The 24,342-nt window shown below is 39.1% G+C and overlaps 2 protein-coding genes across 5 annotated transcripts; both read right to left on the bottom strand.

The window, feature by feature from the left end:
• Nucleotides 1–3,858: 3,858 nt before the first annotated feature.
• On the bottom strand, nt 3,859–10,057 carry prnprs3 (prion protein, related sequence 3). Of its 3 annotated transcripts, none has more exons than XM_089127499.1 (3): nt 9,911–10,057; nt 6,389–6,808; nt 3,859–6,343 (listed from the first exon to the last, which is right to left on the bottom strand). In XM_089127499.1, exons 2-3 carry the CDS (start codon nt 6,804–6,806, stop codon nt 5,178–5,180), a joined length of 1,584 nt encoding a protein of 527 aa, XP_088983625.1. In that variant the 5' UTR covers nt 6,807–6,808; nt 9,911–10,057; the 3' UTR covers nt 3,859–5,177. The 3 variants fall into 3 exon arrangements, with proteins under 3 accessions (XP_088983625.1, XP_088983626.1, XP_039518014.2); XM_089127500.1 differs by having other exon boundaries at nt 3,859–6,307; nt 6,407–6,808; XM_039662080.2 differs by having other exon boundaries at nt 3,859–6,808.
• An 841-nt stretch (nt 10,058–10,898) lies between these two features.
• incenp (inner centromere protein) lies at nt 10,899–24,335 on the bottom strand. 2 transcript variants are annotated; one of them, XM_039662261.2, is made up of 21 exons: nt 24,165–24,335; nt 23,212–23,361; nt 22,950–23,057; nt 21,561–22,114; nt 20,781–20,832; nt 20,592–20,664; nt 19,902–20,037; nt 19,773–19,809; nt 19,587–19,686; nt 19,253–19,390; nt 18,003–18,020; nt 16,852–16,961; nt 16,641–16,764; nt 16,237–16,359; nt 15,494–15,675; nt 15,311–15,410; nt 13,859–13,951; nt 13,382–13,462; nt 13,205–13,297; nt 12,576–12,723; nt 10,899–11,469 (listed from the first exon to the last, which is right to left on the bottom strand). In XM_039662261.2, the coding sequence occupies exons 2-21, from the start codon at nt 23,349–23,351 to the stop codon at nt 11,285–11,287; spliced, it is 2,595 nt and encodes an 864-aa protein (XP_039518195.2). In that variant the 5' UTR covers nt 23,352–23,361; nt 24,165–24,335; the 3' UTR covers nt 10,899–11,284. The 2 variants fall into 2 exon arrangements, with proteins under 2 accessions (XP_039518195.2, XP_039518196.2); XM_039662262.2 differs by lacking the exon at nt 18,003–18,020.
• Between the last annotated feature and the right edge of the window lie 7 nt (nt 24,336–24,342).

Below are 24,342 nucleotides of genomic sequence, written 5' to 3'. Positions count from 1 at the left end.
GCAATAAAACCCTAAAGTTGGTAGAAGTTTACATTTTGCAATGACTTTATCAACTTTATGCATGCAATTTGGTAAAGTAGGCCTGTGCAAAATGTTCACCATCTTTGCTCAGTTGTGCTGTTTTTTTTTTCAGCCAATCACCTGAACCTAAATGCTATAATCACTCTTGGACAGGTGTAGTCAAACAACAGCTGGCAGCTAATCAAAGTGCTAGGATTCATTTAAAGGTGCGTTGGAAAAGGGATGGAATTGAAGTCAAAGGCCGACTGGATCACATTGGCATGACGAAGGTTTTCCCAATACGAAGACTCTTTTAAATACGGTCTCAAAATGCGTCTTTCGTTTCTTGGGTAATAAAGGAAACTGATGGATCCTTCGCAGCCTTGCCTTCCCCAGAATTCAGAAGAGAGAAATTGCTGGATTACCATTTTAAATGTAAGTAGCCTATTGGGTTTTAAATTACTCTAATATCTAATGATATAGCCTAAATGTAATTAAAAAAAGTTTTAAAGCGGATCAAATGTGTTCTTACAGAAACGGTGAGTTTGTGCAGCATTTTGACTGGTTGATATATGCTTTATTTCATTTCAATCAACATTTTTTTTGGCGGTCTGTTGTGGTTCGGGCAAGTAAGTTGAGTGTTGTTTGCAATTCGAATCAACAATGGGGGTTTTAACAATAGATGCGGAAGACGAATTCCAGCGGGAACTGAAAGTGCCGAAGTGATGACGTCACTTTGTAGGACAACTCGGAAGCTAGCGGCGCATATGGGTCGAAAAGCAATGCATTTTCCCCATAGACTTTTGGAAAATCGCAAAAAATAAGATCTGTGTTCAACAAAGGGTTGTGACCCTTACACGTTTTGTCTAGCAAGATAATCTTTACAAGTTAATCCAAAATGTATACATTTTGAAGCCTATAGGCTATAAAGATTTAAAAAAACACAATCAGACACAAAAAAGTAAAAAAAAAAAAACACAAGCAGGTTATAACTGTGTGTTCTATGTCATAGATCAAAACGTGAAAATATTTAGAGGCTTTGTTCACCACAGATCTTATTTCAGGCAAAAATCCCATAGGCTTTAGAGCGAGGGAACCGTAATGCTAAAATGCTAACTCACTTCCGCGTTTTGGCCTACAGAGTGACGTCGTAACTTCGGCACTCTATTCTGAGTGTTAAATTAACACTAGCTGTGTCTGAAACCGCTCACTCGTTCACTCATTCACTAATCCCTATATAGTGTATGGCATTTGAGTGCACTATATCTGCAAGGAGTGAAGGAGATGAAGTGAGTGAATTCGGACGCTGACGTTTACACTGTGCGTCGGAGAGTTGGAGCTGTCGCAGAAAAGGCTTCGTCACGCATACTGATAAAACTCCTTTTATCTTACATTACCTACTTTATAAAATAATATTAACAACAATAACAATCATAATGACTTTATTTTGTAATTATACCTCCGTGCCAGCTTTGTAGTTTCATCGACTGAAATTGTACATTAACTCTCACGTTCACAGATGACGTGTCGTCGAGCGCCCTCCGGCGACCGTTATTATGTTCAAAACGACGATTAACGGACATTTTTCAAATCCTCCACTGGATGTAATGTAATCTCTGGTTTAAACTTGCTCGCGCCGAACTTTCATGCGCGCTCAGTTCTCTCCGCATTGGATTGTGGGAAATAGGGCTTCAGCGAGTGTACATCGAATGTACACTCGAATTCAGAGAGGATTGTGGGTAAAAGTAGTGAATGAATGTAGGGAATGATGTCGTTCACTCAGAATTCGGACACCACTACAAAATGGCCGACACCCGATATAGTGCACTATTTAGTGGATAGGGAGCGATTTCAGACACAGCTACTGAGTGTGAGTGTCAGTGTTCGTCTACACTAGTGACCGCGACGCTGAAATGTGTGAAAACGGATGAATAACATCAGTACGAAACAAGAACATTTATTTATTTGGATTAAATATTGTAATCATTCAGTGTCATTTTTTCAATGTCAATCGTTACTAATTAGCCTACATGTTCATGCCCAAAATGCTTAATTAATATTCAAAGAAGTTAATATGCTATTTTAAGCGCGCGTGCTTGGCCATAATGTAGCGGGTGCACAACGCGCATACACTTTGATTCTCTCATCAACACAGATGCAGCAGTTTTTATTTTTGCAAATCATACATTATAACAAGGAAAAATATTAACACAACACATGAGGGAAATCATTGTGGTGTCCATGAAGATGTAAAAAAAATGTAGGCCTAAATCTAGCTTACACATTTACCCACATTTTTTCAGGCTAATTGTAGTAATGACGGATCAGACCTGTTTGCCCAATAGTGACAAGACACATATAGGCCTATAATGTTTAACCCCCAACGCTGATTTCTTAAGGTTTCTCCCATCCCCATAGCCTACAAAGTCACTTCTCTGTCTTTCACTGCCCTGACAATAGTTTGTGCTTGCTTTTTAATAATCATTTGAAACTTTGCAAACGGGCAGCTCTAGGAAGCTGAAAAGATTTATATTGAGCTCTGTCATGGAAAGCAGCATGTACAAACTTTAATTTAACAATTTAATTTAATAATCAATTAAAAAGTAGCCTAATTATACATGTATGATATTGAGATGTAGCCACATTGGAAAAAAATGGTTTTTCACTGTTACGGGGTTCACTTGTTATGGGAAGAAGGAGGCGGGAACCGGCGACCATTCAACACTTATAAATGTATAAATAAATACAAAAGTAAAGTAAAAGACATAATAAAAGTCACATAATAAAACACAACATAAAATCAGGCCTGTTCCTCTCTCAATCTCCACTGTCATCGCTCCTCCGCGAGAGATACGAGGCCGCGTTGCGCAGGTGTCGCTAATTAGTAATCACGCCACCGGCCTAGCGCTGTCCTCCCACGGCCCTCGACCTCGTCCTGCTTGCCACAGTCACCTAATCCTTTGATTTCACATGATCATTTTCAGTTGAGTTGGGAAAATGTACACTATCTCTTGTTAGGTGTGAGAATCTTTGAGTCTTTAGCTTTCTTTCACTGCCAGTGTCGTCTTTTTGGCATGTGGTTTTGTAAATATGCATTGCTAATGCTAATTCCTTCTATATCCAGTTCGGAAACACTCAAAATGCACTTTGACCCCTTCTGAGCTATCATCTCAATGGCATTTTGCAGAAGGAAAAGCCTGTCAGGATCTTCCTAAATTGTTTGTCTGCTCTAAATTGCATCATTAACAAAAACATGTTGTGATCTATAATTGTGTATGTGTGAATCTGCCTGATTAACCACAGTAATGATCTCCAAACAGGGGATTTTTATCTCCCGTGATCCTCTGTTGGGCTAAAGACTTCTTCCCAAGGGTTAACTTGTATTCTAAAAAACACAGGTGAAGATAAATAGTTCTGATCGGTACACGCAATTAGCCCTGTATTTGGATTCTGTCACTCCTAAGTCTTATAATCACACAGGGCTTATGGTTTTCCACCTTGGGTACATTAAAGCTTTTAATTAGTCTCTTTATGAATGGGTGCACTTGTCAACTGGAGGATATAATATCAAAGGGAAAAAAACAACAGCAAAAGGACTCCTCCAAGACCAACATTGGTGAACATTTAGCTTACCTGAAACCATAATAGACATTTTCTTCTCAATGGGTTTTGCTTCAGGGACTCTACATTTGACATCAAGTGATGTCTATAAACACAACATTATCATGAACTGACTATGTTTAGCCTCGTTCTAAATGGGTTATTTTTTTATTTTACTTGGCATAATTTTGGGCTATTAGATCCTGATAGATGAGTTTTTCTGTAAATATTAAATATTAAAATAGGCAGACACGCAACTAAGGTGCATTTAATCATTTTAATTCCAGTAACGGCAACATTATACGTACTTTCAACATTCACAACATCTCAAAAGCATAACATTACATATGCAGCTGAGTAACAATAAGGCATTAAGCATTGCCTTCCTCTGATTGTCCAGTGGTTGCCACAGTCCCTCTAGAGTCTAGGGGTACCCAGCCACCCAAACACTGCACATTTTGCATTGTCTCCTTGATCGAACACACCCAATTCAGGTCATCAGCTCATTTGTATGGACTTCAAGATCTGAAATAGGTGTTAGACAAAGGAGAGATTCAAAATGTGTGTGCGTGGGGGGTTCATGGTTAAGAACCCCTGGTCCATATATATATATATGATTTAGCAAGTGTCAAGCTGGGTTGATAGTCTAATTGAAAGTCCAGCAGTATTGTTCAGAGAAATCACAGCACCAAGCTACAGATAAAGATCCGACTTTATATAAAATACTGTTTTATCTCAGAGCAGTGGATGAGCTGCATGAGTGCTTCTGTCATAGTACATCTGATATGAATTAAACTGACACGCAGGAGTATTATCATCATACATATCTAGTTGAAACCACACATTTATGATTACATAAACATTCACTAAGGAGCCATTCACACAAAGTGTTAGACAGCTTGATACGGCAATATAAAAACATCGTATTTTTACTAGAAGTGAAAATAACAAAACCAACAGTGGAGGACTTTAAAAAGACATTTAAATGTTCATAATATTAATTTAAAATAAATAAGTATGTCAGTAGAATGTGAATCCGTAAGTGAACAGTCTAAACAAAACAAATACAACAAATTAAAATTTGAAGTGCCATCATGAGGACAGAACTGGAAGCCACCATTTCATGTCTTAAAAATAATCATGGTTTGTTGAAATAGCTGAACAATGACTCAAATGCCAATGCCGTGCGCAACGTTTAAACTGGAGATAATAAAGTGTTCATGCAGTATATGCTGTCTTGGAAGAGAAGTTAGTGTTCATCAAACCACATGCAAGAAGGAGGCAGTGATGGAAGGTTAATGGTCTAGAAAATCTGACATGGTTTTAACCTTTTGAAAACTACTATAAAACGTAGGCTCGTGTCAAATTGTTAGGTGGCTCACGTTGCAATTTAGTGGAGTCAATGTGAGCACGTAAAAGTACTTTCTGTCGAATCTTCAAGTAGTCCTTTGCGATTACCTTGTCTTAAGTCTCTACAACACCCAAGACAAATTCCTCAAATTATATGTAATAGGTGCACGGTCCATTTCTCAGTCTGACTCAATGGCTTTATGGGTTTAATATCGTTTTCTAGAATGTCAGTGTAACAGGCAACTGAAGATAAGAGACAGAATGCTAGTAAAGAGTAGCATGACTCCATGGCCAAGGGGTCCAGGTAAAGCACCACTATTGGCGTTGGCTTTAGGATCCGCGGCACTGCGACCCTGCACCTGTTTTTCCGCATGCTGTTCCGCATAGACCATGTACAGCTCGACACATCGTCGCGCTTTCATTTGCTCGATTAGCACAGGATAGCCAATCTCCATAATGCTAACAGTGTCGTCATCATCATCACTGGCTTCTGTTTGGCCTTCCTGGATCTGCTTTTGAGGTTGACTGGATCTTTCGGCTATAAATGAAGGGGCATCTGTACTGGCTCTTTCGGCAGTGCTGTTGTTGCTCGTGGCATTTTCTTGCGCGCCGTTTGGATCATCTCCTGCTTCTGCTGGTTGAGTCTCGAAGAGGTCAATGGATCTCTTTGGTCTTTCTTCCGATTTCTCCCGAAGCAAGTCAGTCCTCTTCATACATTTGTCCATGTACTTATCATAGGACTCGGGTGGAGGATTCTGGAAGATGTCATAAGGGTTACCATTTCCTTGTCCCGTAGAGGTAGATCCTGCCTCGCCTGGCATGCCGCCTGGGGAGTTAGGGTTTCCATTCACGTTACTTTGGGGGGGAGTTTGGCCGTAACGCTTGTACATGTAGTTATTGTAGTAGTACTCCTCCTGTGGATTGTGGAAATTGAAGCGGGGACGAGGGAAACTTCCGAGGCCATATCCCAGAGCCATACCGGCCACCGCCCCTACCCCAGCAGCCATAACCGCCTGCTTGCCAAATCCCCTTGAATTGCTATTAGGGGCCATTCCCATGCCATGTACTGACTGGGCAAAAGGTGATCTGCCCCCTTGCCCATAGCCACCGTAATTGCCCCCATAGCCTGGGCTCATGATTTTGTTGTTGGGGTTCCAGTAAGGATAGTGTGCCGCTCCTGGATATCCACCTGCCCCTGCCCCTGCAACACCTCCACCAAACTGGTTAGGGCTGGAACCTCCTCGGACTGGATAACCTGGATAAGAGCCTCCAGCTGGATAGGGGTTTCCTCCGGCTTGTCCAGGATACCTGTTGTAGCCTGCTCCCCCTGGGTAACCACCTTGGGCTGGATAACCACCTTGGGCTGGGTAGCCACCTTGAGCTGGATAACCACCTTGTGGTGGGTAGGCTGGGTTTCTACCTTGGTTTGGGTAGCCACCTTGAGCTGGATAACCACCTTGAGCTGGATAACCACCTTGTGGTGGGTAGGCTGGGTTTCTACCTTGGGCTGGGTAACCACCTTGCGCTGGGTAGCCACCTTGGGCAGGGTATCCTTGACCTGGATTAGAGCCAGCTGGTGGATATCTGCCCTGGCTAGGGTACCCGCCTCCAGTACCAGGATAGGGGGGTGGATTCTGGTTTGGTACTTGAGGTTGGCGAGGATAGTTTCCAGGGGCCGAGTGTGTCCCATGTGAGGTGCCTTTACTGCTGCCGCCACCTTTGCTTCCTGTGCTGCTTCCACCTTTGTTTGAGCCAATTTTACCCAAGCTAAATCCGCCTTTACCGCCCCCACTTCGTTTGGCCAAAACGGACACCACAAGAGCCAGGCAGAGAAACAGTACTGTTAGGCGACCCATGTCTGTGGAAAAAAGAAAAAGAGGGAATCAGAGATCAAGTTGTCAATTTTGGTATGTCACATTTACATACATGAGTCATGACTAGGGTTGGGTATCGAGAATCGTGTATCGATTGGAACCGGGACTAACTTTTCGTTTTTCCCGGAATCGTTCAAAAGTTAAAATTTCGATTCCTAGTTTCGATATTCACAAAAAAAAAAAAAAAAAATTTTTTTACGTTAAAAAAGTTTTTTTTAAAAAAGATATTCACAGTCCGCCGAGCGGAAGAAGAAACTGCTGAACAACACCACCGAAGAAGCGTCTACCAGAAGTGTTGGCATAACCACGCGAGTCGAACATGAGTACCTTATGTCGGCGATCCAAAGTGTGGTTTCACTTTTCTAAAAATAACGAAATCTCGGCAAAATGCAAAATTTGTGACAAAAGGAGTATTTTTACAGAAGGAGTATTTCCTTCAGAAAGGCTGTTGGTTAGCAAGGTTAGCTAAACTTTTTTGACCCTGCCTCTTAAAAGAATCGGAATCGAGAATCGTTAGGAACCGGAATCGAAACAAGGAATCGGAATCAGAATCGTTCAAATTCAAATGATACCCAACCCTAGTCATGACTGGTTGTGCTTAATAGTTTGATAATGTAATTATTAATATTCGAGATTCACTTGATAGAGAGTCAGAAACAGAAATTAGGGCTGTCAAACGATTAATCGCGATTAATCACGTCCAAAATAAAAGTTTGTGTTAACGATATATACTGTATGTGGGTGCACTGTGTATAATTATGTTTATATATAAAGAGTTCAGATGCAAAAGCCTCTATGTGCCATTTGAAATTTTCTTCTAGAATGATCATTTTTATCAAGCTTGTATATTTAAGTTCAGTGATTTCCCTTAAATGGCAATGATAATCACCTATTAATTGTTATTTAAGTGAAATTACTGAACTTAACTATACAAGTTTGATAATCATCTATAAAGAAGAAAATTTCAAATGGCATTTAGAGGCTTTTGCATCTGAACTCTTCATATATATAAATACACACATGCATGTATATTTAAGAATAAAATAGTATTTATATATAACAGGGCTGGGTAATAAATATCGATTTCTCGATATTAATCGATTCTCATTTTTACGAACCGATATCGATTCTTAAATCTCAAGAATCGATTAGTCATCCTGTTTCATTTGAATGAATGGATCATTGTATCGCGGCTGCGCGCATCCAAAAAAATCGCAATAATCTTTGTCCTTTGTTACTATTGATATGAAACAAAGTCTCAATTTTCGAATTACGTCCATTTTCTTTAGAAATTCAAAAACATAAATAGCGTTTTGTCGCTGTGGCGTGAGATCAAGAGAAGCAGCAGCGCTGATCTCTCTTCCGGCTTAATAATACCAGTCACAGCGCCAAATAAACATGAATGAGCATCTGAAAGTGTGTTAAAGATAGAGTACAACTTATCGAAATCCATATCATGTCACATTGATTCCCTCAATCAGCGTTTCAACCGTGGAAAGACGTCAGTTAAACAGCTTGTAATAATCAATGTCATGTATCGTCATATTTACCTCAGAAAACCCTCATAAACTCGTTAGTCAGATAGAAAAATTAACTCTAGAGAGGAGCATTTTGCTAAATATATACACCATATGCATTATAATCTTAATGTTCTTCAAAATTTAATGCATATTTGAATAAATCTGGCAAGTTTTTATGACAGTCACCATTTAAATGTTTATATTTCATTTAATCTTCTTATCATAAAAATAAATAAAAGTGTAATTTAAGTATTTGTATAGCTACAAAACAGTTAATTATTACCTTCATATTAGGCTAATGAAGCCTATTGGCTACAACTAGACTCCCATAGTTTACAGCGTTAGTTAAGAGATTTGATTTCCTTGAGAAAATTTGCCATTTATTGTAACTCATATCCAAAATAATCAATATTAAATCGAATCGAATTGCAAGCTTGTGAATCGAAATCGAATCGAATTGTGAAATTTGTGTCAATACCCAGCCCTAATATATAATATGAATTATTTATAAATCTATACACAGTATATACATGAAAATATTTCTTAAATATATTCAAGCATGTGTGTAATGTATTTATAAATAATTATACACAGTGCACCCACATATATTATGTAAACACAAACTTTAATTTTGGATGCGATTAATCGTGATTAATCGTTTGACAGCCTTAACAGAAATTGCAGGAGAGAAAATGTGAACAGAAACAAGGCCTTCATTGATCAAACAACAACGCTTATGACCAAACTTTACTCGTGACAAAAATGCTAAATGCAAATCACTGGAGTTAAAAACGTGACTGGCCACCTAATGTTTTTATTTTATTATTACTTTTTTATTGCAGAACTTATACATAAATACCAGCTCAGGAAAGCTAAGGCATACAATGGCCCTTGCCAGTTAATGTGCTCAGATTTGTCCACAAATATATGACGTCACAATGTATTATTTCGCTTTAATTGACTAGTTTAACAACCCATCATGCTCATCTGAGTATCTTAGTAACTTACATGCCTGACGACAAAAGTATTTAACGTTACAGCAATGACAACGGTTATTGTGTATCGGTCTGTCAATCTATATGGGTGTGTGTGTGTTTCTCTCTCATTGTATGGAGGCCATTTCCAACACAGATTCGCGGCTTTGCGTCAGGATGGGCTAAACAAAATTAATCTAAATACTAATATTTGATTTATCGTAATATATCAGTATAACTAAAGTATCACCTAATATCATAACAACAACCACAACACGCAGTTTATTTTATTTTCCCGTTATATAACGTATTATTTAATCGTTCACGGGTGATGAATGTGTTGGATATAATATGTAACGTTAAATATTTGAAGTCGATATGCCATTGTATAATAAATGTAAACAAAATCAGGCCTCTGGTCTCGCGTAAATTCACCAATGCTTTAAATAGCCGACCTGCTATATAGGCGTGTGACCGTCAACGGCACCTGTTATTATAAGTCAAAACGGGTAGCTTCAGTAAATCAGTGACTATAATAAAATAATAGGTTTGTTTTCACTAATAACAAACCGTGTTTTAACAGCTAACGTACCTTTGTGTTGATTTCAGACCGTTGTCCTGGGTGTGAACGTTTCCCTGGGATGCGCGACGCCGTCAATGACGATGAAACTTTCCACTGCTGTGCGCGCCCACGAGATGAGTAACTGCCGCCATATGCGCATGCGTACTGGTCCTTCCTCTGACACAATTTACCAGAACTGTCCCGGGGATTCTCGGCACGGCAGACCTTAATCATGTTTACGTTATACATTTATTCATTGAGTAGATGCTTAACAACATAACCTTAACTATATTCAAGTTAACTGTTGTGTTCCCATTCATCCCTATTTTATGCAGTAAGCTTCCATGTCTCCGTCATATTACTAATACGTTTCAACATAAACGAAATAAAAGGCGCTTATGTAGCCCTCAATCGACTTTTACTTATTAAAAAAAAGGTTCAGTGGAATAAGATTTTGTGACTTTTCATACATTATCTATCTATACACAAAAAATATAGATGGGCTTGATTCGGTTGTTCTGAAGGTGTGTAAAAAATGTTTACAATTCTGGTCTTTGGGGTCAATATGACCCCACATTGAAATGAATGGGAAATGTGAAAAACTAAATATATTTTCTTCATTTGACAAAAACAAAACAAAAACCCAGCATAAATCTGAACATTTTTACACAGAAATGAAGGCCTAGTACTAGAGCATAAATGCAATGTATCATAAAAAATAAAATAAAAATGTAATATGCAAGCTAATGGTGTAGTTGAGGAATTGTGTGGTATATGGATACTAAAGTACTCTATATCTCCAAAAACAGTATTAATGAATAGATTAAAAATAAATAAAATAAGATTTATTATTTGTGTGATTAAAAAAAATGTACAATTACTCAAATCAATTATTGGGGTCATATAGACCCCAAAGTGTAAACAGGAAACGAAAACCATCTGAAGGTTAATGTAATGAATTGCGACTGATGCTTGGTATCCGGATTGCCTTATCAACATCAATCATAAACACACCGCAAACATTTAGAAATTACACTTTTATTGACAGTCCAGAGTACATCGAACACTTATTTTGTGGGACAACATCACCCCCATATCATCTACATCTACTTTCCCATCCCATTTGTAGCAGCTCCTGTGTACACTTCCGAATATTATTACACGTGACGCCATTTAAATACATGGGTGATGTAACCACTTAAACAGAGACAGTCCATCCAGTCATCAAACTCCATCTTTTGTCTCATCTAAATTACACATTCGACTCTTTTCCCCCCCAGCCTAATCTACTTACATATAGATTTTTAAAAAGGCTTTATTAAAGTGAGCTTAAAGTACAAAAGGCAACAACATAAAAAAGACGACAGACTAAAAGTAGGAAAAAAAAAAAAGTACATTTGGTTATCAATTGCCCAAATTTCCCAGACGTGGTGGAGAATGCCAGACAGCGGAGCTAGTGCGTTTGAAGAAGCGAGGTTTGGTCCGCCTGAAGATCTCCTCCAGCTTGGGTGGTTCAGGCTTTCCAAAATATGAGTGCAGATCCAGTGGGTTGTAATAGTGCTTCATTATAGCCTGCTGCAACTGCATACCTGCACACAACACCACAATCGCTTTAAAATAACACAATAACATGCTGTAGATACAGAAAAACTATCATGTAGTTTGTGTGGGCTGATAAGCAGAATCAGATGTTCATTTAAACGATACTCAACCCTCCTCAATAATAGTTTTGATACTGAATCACTACATTATATTTCTCAGCAACGAGGGGGGGACAACATTGTGTTCTTTAACTCTACTATGCCTTTGGTGTGAGAGACCCCAATGCGTCCCTGAGCAAGACACTTAACCCCTAGTTGCTCCAGACGTGTGCAACCTCTGACGTAGCAATTGGGATAAAAGCTTCAGCTAAATGAATAAATGTAAACATACTATAAGAAAGATGCTGCTCAGACCAAGCTTATTATAGATTTGCATTTTTAAATTAGTTAATTTTAATTGTCAAATTCCCTATACATTTTAGTTTGAGTTATTTTCATTAATGGCTTAGTTTTTATTTTGTGAACATTTCTATTTAGTAATTATAGTTTAGAGTAAACACTTTCAGTTAAAGACATATTTCAGCAAAGTTAGCAGTTTACAGTTAACGCTAAACTAATGCAACTTAAAAAGTAAGAAATTATTCACTCATACTCTCATATTAAAATCAAATCTCGTTAAAAATAGAGTATGAGAAAAAATTGTTGATTAGTCTTTTATGGTTATTTCTATGATTAATCATTTCAAAAATGATCTTTGTATTGACCCACTAATGCTTTTTCCATACTCGTTTACTCGTATTCATTTGTTCTATTCAGACCAGACATTTAGTTTACGTCTACCCTGACAAATGTACATCTATTTGTGGGGGTAGACATGCTTGGCCATTTCAGCTCAGTGTGCCATCTTGTCTAATATGTGTGGAGATGGTCATCTTACTTCAAATTAACGTACAACTGTTTTTGCATAAGGTCTAGACTTGATAGAAATTTATTTTCACTAATTATTTAATTTCTCAGTAACGGTTGTTAGTTTCATTTAGTTTTCGTTCATTTAAGTTTACAAAAAAAATAACCAAAAGTCGTCACACTGAGCGCACAGACGGAAAATTAACTACAAATAAACATTTCCAGCATTTGCCACAAAAGCATCATACCCTCAGCCCAGGACGGGATGGGTTTTCTGGGTGCAGATTCATCGTCTGTCGAGTCATCGCTGTTCTGGTCCATGCCGTAATCGTCGGGATTCACTAAAACGGTCACCTTCTGGCCCTTAGGAGTGATCTGGTAGGACTGTGGAGATTGCTGCAAGGTGTAAAACACGGGACGGGGTCAGAAACCAGCTGTTCTAGTCACCTGAGATTGCTTTATATGATTGTACACAAAAAAAAAAAAAAAAAAAAAAACCCCTCGAAACAAAAAACCGAACTAGAACTAAACCTAAAAAATGACGTCATCTCATTTCCTTCTCTGGAAACTATATAGCCAATTCACAAGATGTAAACAACACTGGTCCAGAAGCACTTCCTGTTTCAGTTTTTTAACACTACATAAGAGCTGGGATAAAATACAACCAACAGAACATTTAAAACTGAATCAAAAAGTTAAACAAACATCTTTAAGATGTTTTCTTTACATGTGAAAAAAAGAAAACTGTTACAAACTGAAACAGGAAGTGCTTCTGGACCAGTGTTGTTTACATCTTGTGAAATGGTCTATTCAAATATTAACTGACACGTTCCTGCTTTAGCAGGAAAAAGATGCATCACAGTTGCCTTGACCTCACCTCAATGTCAACGGTCACGTTGAGTCCAGCTCCGAGATCCACGGTCTCATTTTGAGCGGCTCCTTTCCCGACTGGAGTCTTCATGACCGAGGTCTGTGGAAAGGAACAATTTAGCTTTAGTACAAATATTTATTAGCAGTAAGCAACCCAATGAACAGGCGAGGAAAAGACATTTACCTCAATATCTACAGTCATGTTCAGAGCTGAACCCTTGGTTATGGTGGAGTTGAGCATTTTAGCTGCTTGTGTTTTTGAGACCTGTTCATTGAAAAGAATAAAATAATAATTGGATTCAGTGTACGAAGTATAAATAAATTTAACACATTAAAATGTATTAAAGGTGCATTAGATCAGACAGAGCGTGTCCACTCGTGATGGGGGAGGAGCCCGTATTGCATAGAATGTTTGTGAATTTGGAGGCGGAGCTTAAAATGGGAGCGTGTTTGTATTATTGATTTCAAAACTCAATAGCGTTTCTCAGAAATCACTTACTGCAGCTTTAAAATGAAAAATAACAAAAATGTAATGTATATTTTGTAATAGCTATTGATACAGTTCATTTTTATAAAATACGAGAAAGATTCATTTAAGCGTTTTCGGCAACGGACCAAAATCCCCTTCAAAATATTAAGAAATAACGTCGCACTTGATTACCTGAGCTGTGGCAGCATGGGACGCCGAGGCGGCGAGTGCAGCGTCTCGTTTCTGTTGGGCTTCCCTCTCCTGTTCGGCCCTCCTCTGCTCCTCCTGTTAATGGAGCGCTCAGATTTAATGGGACCGTTGTGTAACGTAGGCACTACACCATGTCAAAGTTGAGAATTGTTCGGTCCTTATTGAAAGCCAACATCGGTCAAGCAGAACACAATCGATGATTAATATAAAGTTATGTGGGTCTGGGTTTTCATTGAAAGTTGTGAATATAACTTAAATCGCAAAATTGGAATATCGCATAAAATATTCGCAAATAAAGCACCGTTTCCATTCCATGCGTTCGAGAGAATAAAGTCCTCACTTCCTGGGAAATTTTTGCAAAATATTTAGTCAGAAAAATCTAAAAAAAAGCCAGCGTGGCTCTTGTTTTCTACATCAGAGAACATGCAATGCAAAATGCTCGGATGCCTGGTGTCAGGGAGGGAATTAAACATCGGTCATTCTGGTGTCAGACTTTGGCTCAGGCATTTCAGAATGACCGAACCAACATTTGAGATGGTGTGATGCAGGGTTTCAGCAGGTTTCACAAAGTCAAATTTAAGACTTTTAAGACCATTATGAATGAAATTTAAGACCTATAAATAAATAAATAAATAAATAAAAAAGTACAAAGGAAACGCATAGTCTCAAAATTATTCGCAAAGTAATTTAATTTATTCAAACTGAACATTCGTCGATAATCAGCACAAACGGTCCCGTGATTTTGGAAATTAGTTCTGTTTGTTTTTATAAAATCCCCACATATAAAAAGCACATGATGTAGTCCGTTTTATCTTTCCTGCAACTGAAGAATTTAGCGATGTCAGAGTCCAGAAACATCGTTTGAAACAATGTAGGACTGGTGTCCCGTCACCGTGTGGAGATCCCAGAGCACCTCCACCATTCTGATTTTTAAGCCAAGTATCGCTAAACTTCCACTTCCCCATAGCTGAATAAAATACGTTTTATGTCCGTCTGTGGTATCTGAGAGACGCGCCAATAACACAAAACTGATTGGCTGTTGCATGTTGGTCTATTTTGTAGTCATAATACAGCGAATTATACTTGAACAAGCAAAATAAAAAATCCAAAGCGCTGCGGGAGCATTTTAATGAGATTTACATGGACGTAGGAAAATTAAGACCTGTTTAAATCACAATTTAAGGCCTTAAAAAGTCTTAAATTTGCTGAAGTACAGTGTTCTAGGTCTTAAATCATTTTAGACATTTTAGACTTTTTAAGACCCCGCGGAAACCCTGTGATGCGATTGGTTCGCTAGTTAGTCCAGTTATCCAATCACATCAGAAATATTTTGTTGGACATTGAGGGATTTATTTGGTAAATGAGTTTAGTGTAGTTTATATGCGCATGTCTCTTTATCGGAAAACAAACTACATACTACAATAAAATCCTCACCATCTTCCTCTTCTCCTCCATCTCTCTCCTCTCCTTCTCTCTGGCTGCTCTCTCCAGTTCCTTCTGAAGAGCGATGGCCTTCTCTCGCTCTAGTCTTTCTCTGCAAGACACAAACATGCACATTTAAGATCTCAGAAAATCATGCTTTCATTTCAAACACACACATGTTAAAGCACAACTAACTTCTCAGCAGCAGCCTGTCTTTCACGTTCCCTTTCCCTTTCCCGCTCCTTCTCTTTCTCCCGCTCTTGTTCCTTCTTCAGTTCCAGCGCGCGTGTGGCCTCGGCCAGTTTGCGGGCCTTCTCTCGCTCCTCTTCAGCCTTGCGTTTAGCCAGCATTTCCTGGTGTCGCCGCTCCTCTTCCTCCTAAAGCAAAAGACAAGTATGTAAATATGCAATTGTAGCTACAATTATTTCATATAAAATATATTTTGTAGTTAATCCATTAACGTATTCACCAAAGATGCATTAAATTAATCAAACGTGACGGTAAAGACATTTATAATGCGACAAAACATCCCCATTTCAAATAAACTGTTCTATTCACTAAAGAATCCTGAAAATAAAATAATGGTTTACACAAATTATACGCAGCAAAACAGTTTTTGATAAGAAGAAAATCGTCATATTAGAGTGATTTCTGAAGGATCATGTGACACTAAAGACTGGAAAAATTCAGCTTTGAACACAGGAATAAATTACAACTGTTTTTGATCAATTTTTTTTTTGTTGATCAAATGGAAAATCTTACAAAGCCCCCAAAGAATAAGTAAAATATATACAAAACAAATCTTATATTAGCCTTGATATTATTTGCCATTGGTTTGAAAGAAAATAAGTGGTTGCAAAAAGAATAAATAATTAAAGTACACTTTCAACATTGAAGGCCGTCCCATTAACTTCTTTCAACATGGTCTCTCCACTTACAGCTTGCTGAACTTTCTTTAGTCGGGCTGCCTCTTCCTGTTTCTTGCGCAGCTCCAGTTCTTCCTGTCGTTTAGTGGCCACCTTCCTCTTGGCTTTCTCCTCTGCCATTCGCTCAACTCGCATCTGAGAGAGAGAGAGAGAAACCCCACAACATTAAAAAAAACAAAAAAAAACCTTAAAATCAAATTCAGATTATTTTATTTCATGCCATGTCAGCAGTCAGAGCTATTTTTCATGGCAAAAATTAATTTACAAAAATCATATAAATATAACAAAAACAAAACAAATATAATCAAGAAGTCATATTATACAATTTATTTTTTTAAATAATTATTAATTTTAATTAAAAAATACTGGATTTCAAACATGGGTTTCCATTCAGTCTTGAGAACTTCACTACAAACCATATCATTTTTCTTCTCCAGCAGTGCCAGCTTCTCTTCAATCTTCTTTTTCTTTTCCTGCTCCTTCTCCTTTTCACCTTTCACTCGAGCCTCAACAACCCGTTTCAAACGCTCATCCCGCTTTCTAAAGTGGACAGAATTCACAGCGAGTCCCGATTTGCATCCACACTTAAACTCGATCAATAATTCAATTCAAGTTCGTCCTCCCCACCTTTTCATTTCTTCCTGTTTCTTTCGTCTCTCCTCCTCAATCTTCAGCTTTCGTTCATTCTCTTGCTCGATCTTCTTGTTCAAGGCGTCCCACTTCTGTCGTTCTCGCTCCTGGAGGAAAAGTGTTCATTTTAGTTACAACAATTACAGGATTTGAGTGAAGAATGAGTGACGTTAAGAGCAAGGACGATGAAATCTAAAACCAAATACAAGGACGGCGTCTTTTGCTTTGTGTGAAAAGTGAATAAAAACAGTTCTTGGCAACATCTGATACACAAATGGGTGAAGGTGAACTTCCCAAGCCAGACACACACACATTTATACACCACATGAGTGATGAGGTTAATCCGACAAAGTCTGAATGGGATGGTCAGTTCTGTTTCAGTTTAGACCCCGAGTGCCTTCACCGCCCGAAGGAAGTGTAGTATAGACCATTTCACAAGATGTAAACACTGGTCCAGAAACACTTCCTGTTTCAGTTTGTAACTGTTTTCTTTATTTCACATCTTAAAGATGTTTGTTTAACTTTTTGATTCAGTTTTACATGTTCTGTTGGTTGTATTTTATCCCAGCTTTTATGTAGTGTTAAAAAACTGAAACAGGAAGTGCTTCTGGACCGGTGTTGTTTACATCTTGTGAAATGGTCTATAGCCCCTTTCACACAGATTCCCGGGATCGTTTGATTTTGGTTCATTCACACTGCCAGTGATTTTCTGGAATCTATGCATGCGTTCAGTCACACACACACATCCCATCAACGTGACGAGTAATGTATCTGCAGCGTCTTTAGTTTGCGCTTTCTTTCTAGAGAAACCACGCTAGTGCATTTAATCCCTGATTCGATCATAAACTAGAGCATTTCACTAATCTGGCGAATGACCTTTCATCATTACGACACACCTCTTAGCCGACGGCTATATTACTAGGTCCCCATTCCAGAATCATTCCCGGGATGCGTTTGCCTTTACACAGAAGGCACTCTAGCAATTTTATGGGATCGCCGCACTGTGAGAAAGGGGCTTATGAGGTACGGGATTAAGCAAATTAAAAAAAGAAGCCCATTTATAATGTAAGAAAAACAGGAAGTGTCAAACAAAAGGGATTTGTAATAGTTGACCTGACATGGAAATGACACCGTTTGTTTATACTCACCACAGAGACCGAGACCAACTGAGGGGGAGAGACAGGAAGTACAGTTACCAACTAAAACCACTTCTACACGGAGAAGCATGCATTTACCATTGAAGTAACCTAATAAATCACACTACTCTCAAATAGAAAAATTACAGCCCTAAGATTTCCACAATGTGGGCGGAACTTACCGTATAACACCAAATGTCACAGAATTGAGCAAATTTCAGACAAATAAATTGAAAGTAGGGCTCTACACTTAAAGGGATAGTTCACCCAAAAACTCAGACAAACCTGTATGAGTTGAACACAAAGTATTTTAAACGGTGTTGGTAACCATAGTATGCGACTTCCATAGTATTTTTGTTTTATCCGAACAATATCTTCATTTGTTTAACAGAAGAAAAACGTACAAGTTTGGAACATGAGGGCGAGTAATGACAATTAAAGGAGTAGTTCACTTTTAAAAAAAACTTTTGCTGATAATTTACTCACCCCCGTGTCATCCGAGATGTCCACGTCTTTCTTTCTTCAGTCGAAAAGAAATTAAGGTTTTTGATGAAAACATTCCAGGATTTTCTCCATATAATGGACTTCAATGGGAACCAAACGGTTCAAGGTCCAAATGAGAGTTTCAGTGCAAACTGTTCAAAGGGCTTTAAACGACACCAGATGATGAATAAGGGTCTTATCGAGGGCCCTTCGAGTCATGACTCGGAAAAAGATTTGTTCATTTTGATGAACGAGTTCGAACAGGAGAGTCACGAACGCGCATCACAGAACACAGCAAGGCGAGCATTTCAGCTTATAAAACTTAAACTTTTTTACTTATTTATTAAATGACCGATGGTTTCGCTTGATAAGACCCTTATTCATCGACTGGTGTCGTTTAAAGCCCTTTGAAGCTGCACTGAAACTCTCATTTGGACCTTGAACCGTTTGGACCCCATTGAAGTCCAGTATATGGAGAAAAATCCTGGAATGTTTTCATCAAAAACCTTCATTTCTTTTCGACTGAAGAAAGAAAGACATGGACATCTTGGATGACATGGGGGTGAGTAAATTATCAGCAAAAGTTTTTTTAAAAGTGAAACTCCTTTAACATTTTGGGGTGAACTATCCTGTAATCAAATCGCAATATGGACTAGTGTCTGTGAATTTTAAAGTGCAAAATGACTAATTTAATTAATCTATTAATGCTATTTTTTTAGTGAGTGAGTGTATATAAAAAAAAAACATGCACAGAGGAACACTCTGAAAGGTGTGCCCACCTTGACATCGGTTTTGGTGGCAGATTGTTTGATGAAGGACTTCATGACGCTGTTGCGGCCCAGAGATCCCGGCGTCATCATCAGCATCTGGTTCTTCTGCACCGTGTGCACGAACGAGCGCATGTGTGGAGCGATACTCTACATGCACACAGACAGACACATAATGGATGATGGTCTGCACTGATCAAAGATTGGCTAATCCAAACCTCAAGCAACAACCCAAAAATCAATACAAATCCTTTTTACGAACACAGTGGACTTCTGCAGAAAGCCTTTCTTTACAAGACTCAATGTTTTGGCTTCATTTCAGGCATTATGATGGTCAGACTCATACCGTGAGGCATTTCTTCGGAGGAGATGGCTTCTTCTTGGGTGTGTTGATTTCCCGAATTCTTGACTCAGCTGCCTGACGCTTGGAGCCTGAACGCATAGGCCTGACGGACAACCACAAAGACCATTAGAAAACATTCACAGTAATCCACCAACTCTAATGAAGAATTCGAGTTGATGATGTGCTTACCGGACATCTCCTCTGGACTTTGACCTGCTACTCTCATCTATTACAGGAAGATAAATGCAGTAAATCAAACCTTACGATACACATCCCATCATATATACACAGTCTGCATTTCCTCTGTTAGACTTGTACCCGAGTCTGAAGTACGAGCCATGGATCGTGTGATGCGACTGTTCTCAACGCTGCTGGGAGATTCAGAAATCTCTTCTGGTAGTTTGTCTTCTTTTATCTCAGTTTCCTTTTCTTCAGTCTTCTCAGGTTCAGGCTCCTATGATATCACACAGCCGTGAGTTATTTATTTACAAATTGCACTATGCAATAAAACACTTGTTTGGTTAAATGTGGGTGTTTTGTGACTCTTAGGCCTTGTTTACACAGAAACGATCTGAAGTGAAAACGCAAAAGTGGCGTTGCGTTATCACTTTTTATTCTGCGTTTAGACTAGAGTTATGGGTGGGAAATCCCATTAATCCCACCAAGTTATGGGTGGGAAATCCCATAATATCCCATAAATCCCATTTTGCGTCGCATGTGGTGACGCAAAAGTGTGTGAAATTCGATGTAGTATGCACTCCAGGCGGCTAGATGGCAATGTGGAGCACTCCCACACAAAACAAAGTCTGCGCCCGCTTACAACCTTTCCGGTCAATCAATCAGACTTTTGCGTTTTTACCCTTTAAGATATCCACTCGAGGGTGGTTTAACTTTTTTGCGTTTTTTTTTAAAGCCCTAAAAACGCCGTTTCAGTGTAAACGAAAGGCACAGCCGATAAAATATTTTTACGCTCTCGTGTAAACAGAGGGTAAAGCAGAAATTTCTCACCTCAATTTGGACGATTTCAGGTTCAGGGTTGGTTTCAGTGGGCGGGTCGGCCGTCTCTTGTGGTGCATCAACCCTAAATAGAAGCGAGAAATGGCGTTTAAAAGATCTCGACTGAAAACCAAAAGGTTGCGAGTTTAAAATCCCAGAAAAAAAAATACATCATATGCTGAAATTTCAAAGCAAACTCACTGTTCTTCTTTGTTCTCGATGTCCTCTGGTTCAATGTCCATACAAATGTCTTCTGGAAAGACAAAAACATCATTCAGTTAGCATACAAACTTAAAAATCACTTTAAAAAGCGATACAAAGCAATAAATCCTAATGAGGCATTCATAACACAGACCGAAGTAGAGCCAGACCGATATTAGGCATTTTCCAAAACGTCGGTATCGGCAGTTATAATGGCCGATAAATGAATATTTCAAAAATAAAATAAAAATAGACTAAACACGCTTTAATCATCTCTCCTTGGCCTGTTCTATTGAAAATGTATGTTTTACAATTTGCAGTATGATGTCATCTATTGCTAATCATAAACTAGCTAACCACAAAGCTAGCTAATGCCACTATCGTCAGTGGAAGAGCGCTAATGAGCTTGGAAACCACAATGAGCTTTTTCTGCCTAAATAAAGTAATGATTACTATATTTATAACTAGCATATCTCTAGTTACAGTCCCTGCAGTGTAAAATGTAAGTTAGACTTGCGAGGAGTGAACATTTAGACATAGAGAAAAAGTATCAAACGTATCTTGTGAAAAAAAGTTAGCTTTTCTTTTACACGTGTGTGAAATCCAACAATATTTAATAACAAAAAAAAAAAGCCGATATCAGAATATCGGATTTTAAAACCCAAAAATATTTGTATCGGTATCGGCCTTCAAAATCCTTTATCGGTCGGGCTCTAGACCGAAGTTATTCATTTCAGTTTAGTGAAGTTCAGTTCTGACGGTGACTGTGAATGGCCTCACCGCTGACGGAGCTGCTGCAGGTCGAGTTGCCCAGTCTGGCTTTCTTCTTCAGGAAAGAGCGCCGGGACGCCCTACGAACAGCTTCCTGGGTCATGCTATGCCTGAGTCCCACCAGAGAGCGCCGCACGACCTGCGAGCGGCGAGCCGACGTCCGGGACGAGCCCCGAGGTCGGTCCCCAGCGATGGGGATTTTGTTGGCGGATCGGCCTGGAGACAAACCAGCGTCCAGCATCAAATCCGCGCTCAGACGCTCCGAGGAGGGAATCTTCACCACGGCTTCAGACACCAGGATCTGATCCTGCACCTCAACGGGTTCTGGAACGCTCTCTGCCACCTCTTTGGTCACGGCGCCACCTTTATTACGGGTGCTGCGCTTGACGGGCTCGGTTTCCGCCGGAGCGGTGGTTTTGTTGCGACGTGTGCGGCGAGCTGGTCCCTCCACGAGGCTCTCTGAGCTGTCGTTCGGGACGTGTGGCGCAACAAGCTCAGAGATGGTGTTAAGGGTCATCTGGACCGAGGAGCGACGCAAGTTGCTGCGTTTCCCCTGGGAAAACCTAAAAGACAGACAATGACATCTTTTACTATCAGTATAGAGAAGAGAAAAAAGAGGACAATTTGGATGTATGTATATTAAAGGAGAGATATCAAGAGCCATACATAATTCATATTAATAATCAGGATTTTTTTTTTTCAGGCTAAATTAAAGCTGATCATGATATGAAGCAATCGAGTCTCTTCAGAAAACTTGGACTAAACCACTAAGTTAGACGGTGTCATCAGTGTCCACTAAACATCAGTGTCAGCGGAAGAAAAGAAGTCTCCGATTTAATCAAAAAATATCTTAAAGGTGCATTGCGCAAGTCTGAGGTTTTGCAGAACTACGCCCCCTCTGGCGACAAGCGAAACTGCACCTAGCTCCATCTACTTTTGTGGAACGTTGACTAAAGTTTTCTCGCTGGAGTTGTCTTCTCTGATATGGAGAATGGCGGTGAATACACAAACCTTCCAGATATCACCAGGTGAGCGTGAACGCGCTTGACGTCTCAACCTAGTCTCAAATCCGTCCCGAATATTCATTTCACCGGACAGGATTATAGAGGCAATCGCAGTGATCCGAGAAGGGCTCGTTCAGCCCATCAGGCAATCGTTTAAGCATGTATGGGTTAGAAAAACGGCTATTTTTAACACGAAATGTTGCGCAATGCACCTTTAATTTGTGTTTCGAAGATGAACGAAAATCTTAAGGGTTTGACATGAGGGCGAGTATTCATTTTTGGGGCGAACTATACCCTTAAAATACCTCTAAAGATGTTTCTATAGACATACAAAAGTTTTTTTACCAAGCAAATAAACTAAAATATTAAAAACCAGCATGGTCAAAGTCCTCACCGTCTTTTGCTGCGAGACTCATTGAGCTCTGTCGACACTCGTCTCCTGCGGTTTGTCTTTTTCTGCGATGGAGTCTTCGGCATGAGCTCCGGCTCTGTGCTGAAGTCACTGTACAACAAAACATCTTTTTTATCAACACGTCTCATGACCACGACGGTAACAGTGACTCTCACATAAACACTCACTAGTGACCGAATATATGTGTGCAGAAACGGTATGAAGCGTATAACACACTCCACCTGACATTATCGGTCTCTTTCACCTTGAAAACATGCGATGCGCTTCCTGCTGGATCTCCTCCAGCCACACCATGTGGACAGTATCAATCTCATTGGTAAAATCCTGCAGCTTCCCATTAAAAACCTGCATGAGGGAGCGCGTAGCCTCTGGCAAGGAACTCATGGTGGCGCCCCTGGAAATACAGAAGGAAGGCTCTGTAACATGTGTAAACAATGGCATTTTGAGGGATGAAAAACTTGCATGCAAACTGATCAGAAATTGACTTTGCACTATGATCTGACTGGCACTGAGATCATGCTGTCATCTCAAAAATGCATTCAATTACACTACATATAGACTGTTGTGTTGAGTTTCGATGAAAATGGAAAAACATGCATTTGCGTGGAAAATTTGAAACCCTAACAAAGAGCAAAATGTCCAGTTAATCATTCATATGCATTTCATTTGCATCCAGGTCAACAAAGGTTGACATAAAACTTGCTTTTTAAAAAAAAAAAAAATCTGTCATTTTACAACAGTGAAATTAAGCATTTAGACGGTTTTTCTCAAGAAAGCAAACGGAAGACATTTCACCAATTGAATACGTTTGACGAAAGTCAACTTACGTTAGATAATTACATACAATTTCAACACACTTTCAATTTGCAAAAGCACAACATAGCTTTTTGATTCTGTTTATTATTTTATCAAATAAACAAATGATAACATAAACTAACTTACCTCATTTGGGATTCATAAATGTTAAATATTTAACGATTTACCGATCTCAGTTCAAACACTGAGACGCAGATGAACATGCTTCAGTTTGATAAACACCAATAACGTTAGATATTACATCTATGACGTAAGAATAATACAATTAACGTTAAAAGAATTTAAGTATGACAACCGTTACATTGAGAATCGCTAGCCAACCCTGCTAACCTAAGTTAAACAGTTGTATAATAATAGGATATAAAACGTCATCTAAGTTACCTCTTTCGACCTTTTCGAACAATAGCACTGCAAAAACAAAGACCCGATGCTCCAAAGTTATGATCCTTCCTTCTATTTTGTTTGTGACATTAGATGCTAAATTGAAGTTACTTTTTCCTCTATTCGACAGGACTGCCTCTTGTTTTCCAGGCACCCGCTCAAAAACTGTTTAAATAGT

This window comes from Pimephales promelas, chromosome 25 (genome assembly GCF_988280905.1).
Source record: "Pimephales promelas chromosome 25, fPimPro1.hap1.1, whole genome shotgun sequence".
Taxonomy (NCBI): Eukaryota; Metazoa; Chordata; class Actinopteri; order Cypriniformes; family Leuciscidae; genus Pimephales; species Pimephales promelas.
Note: the sequence above shows the minus strand (reverse complement) of the source record. Positions and strands in the feature narration are given on the sequence as shown.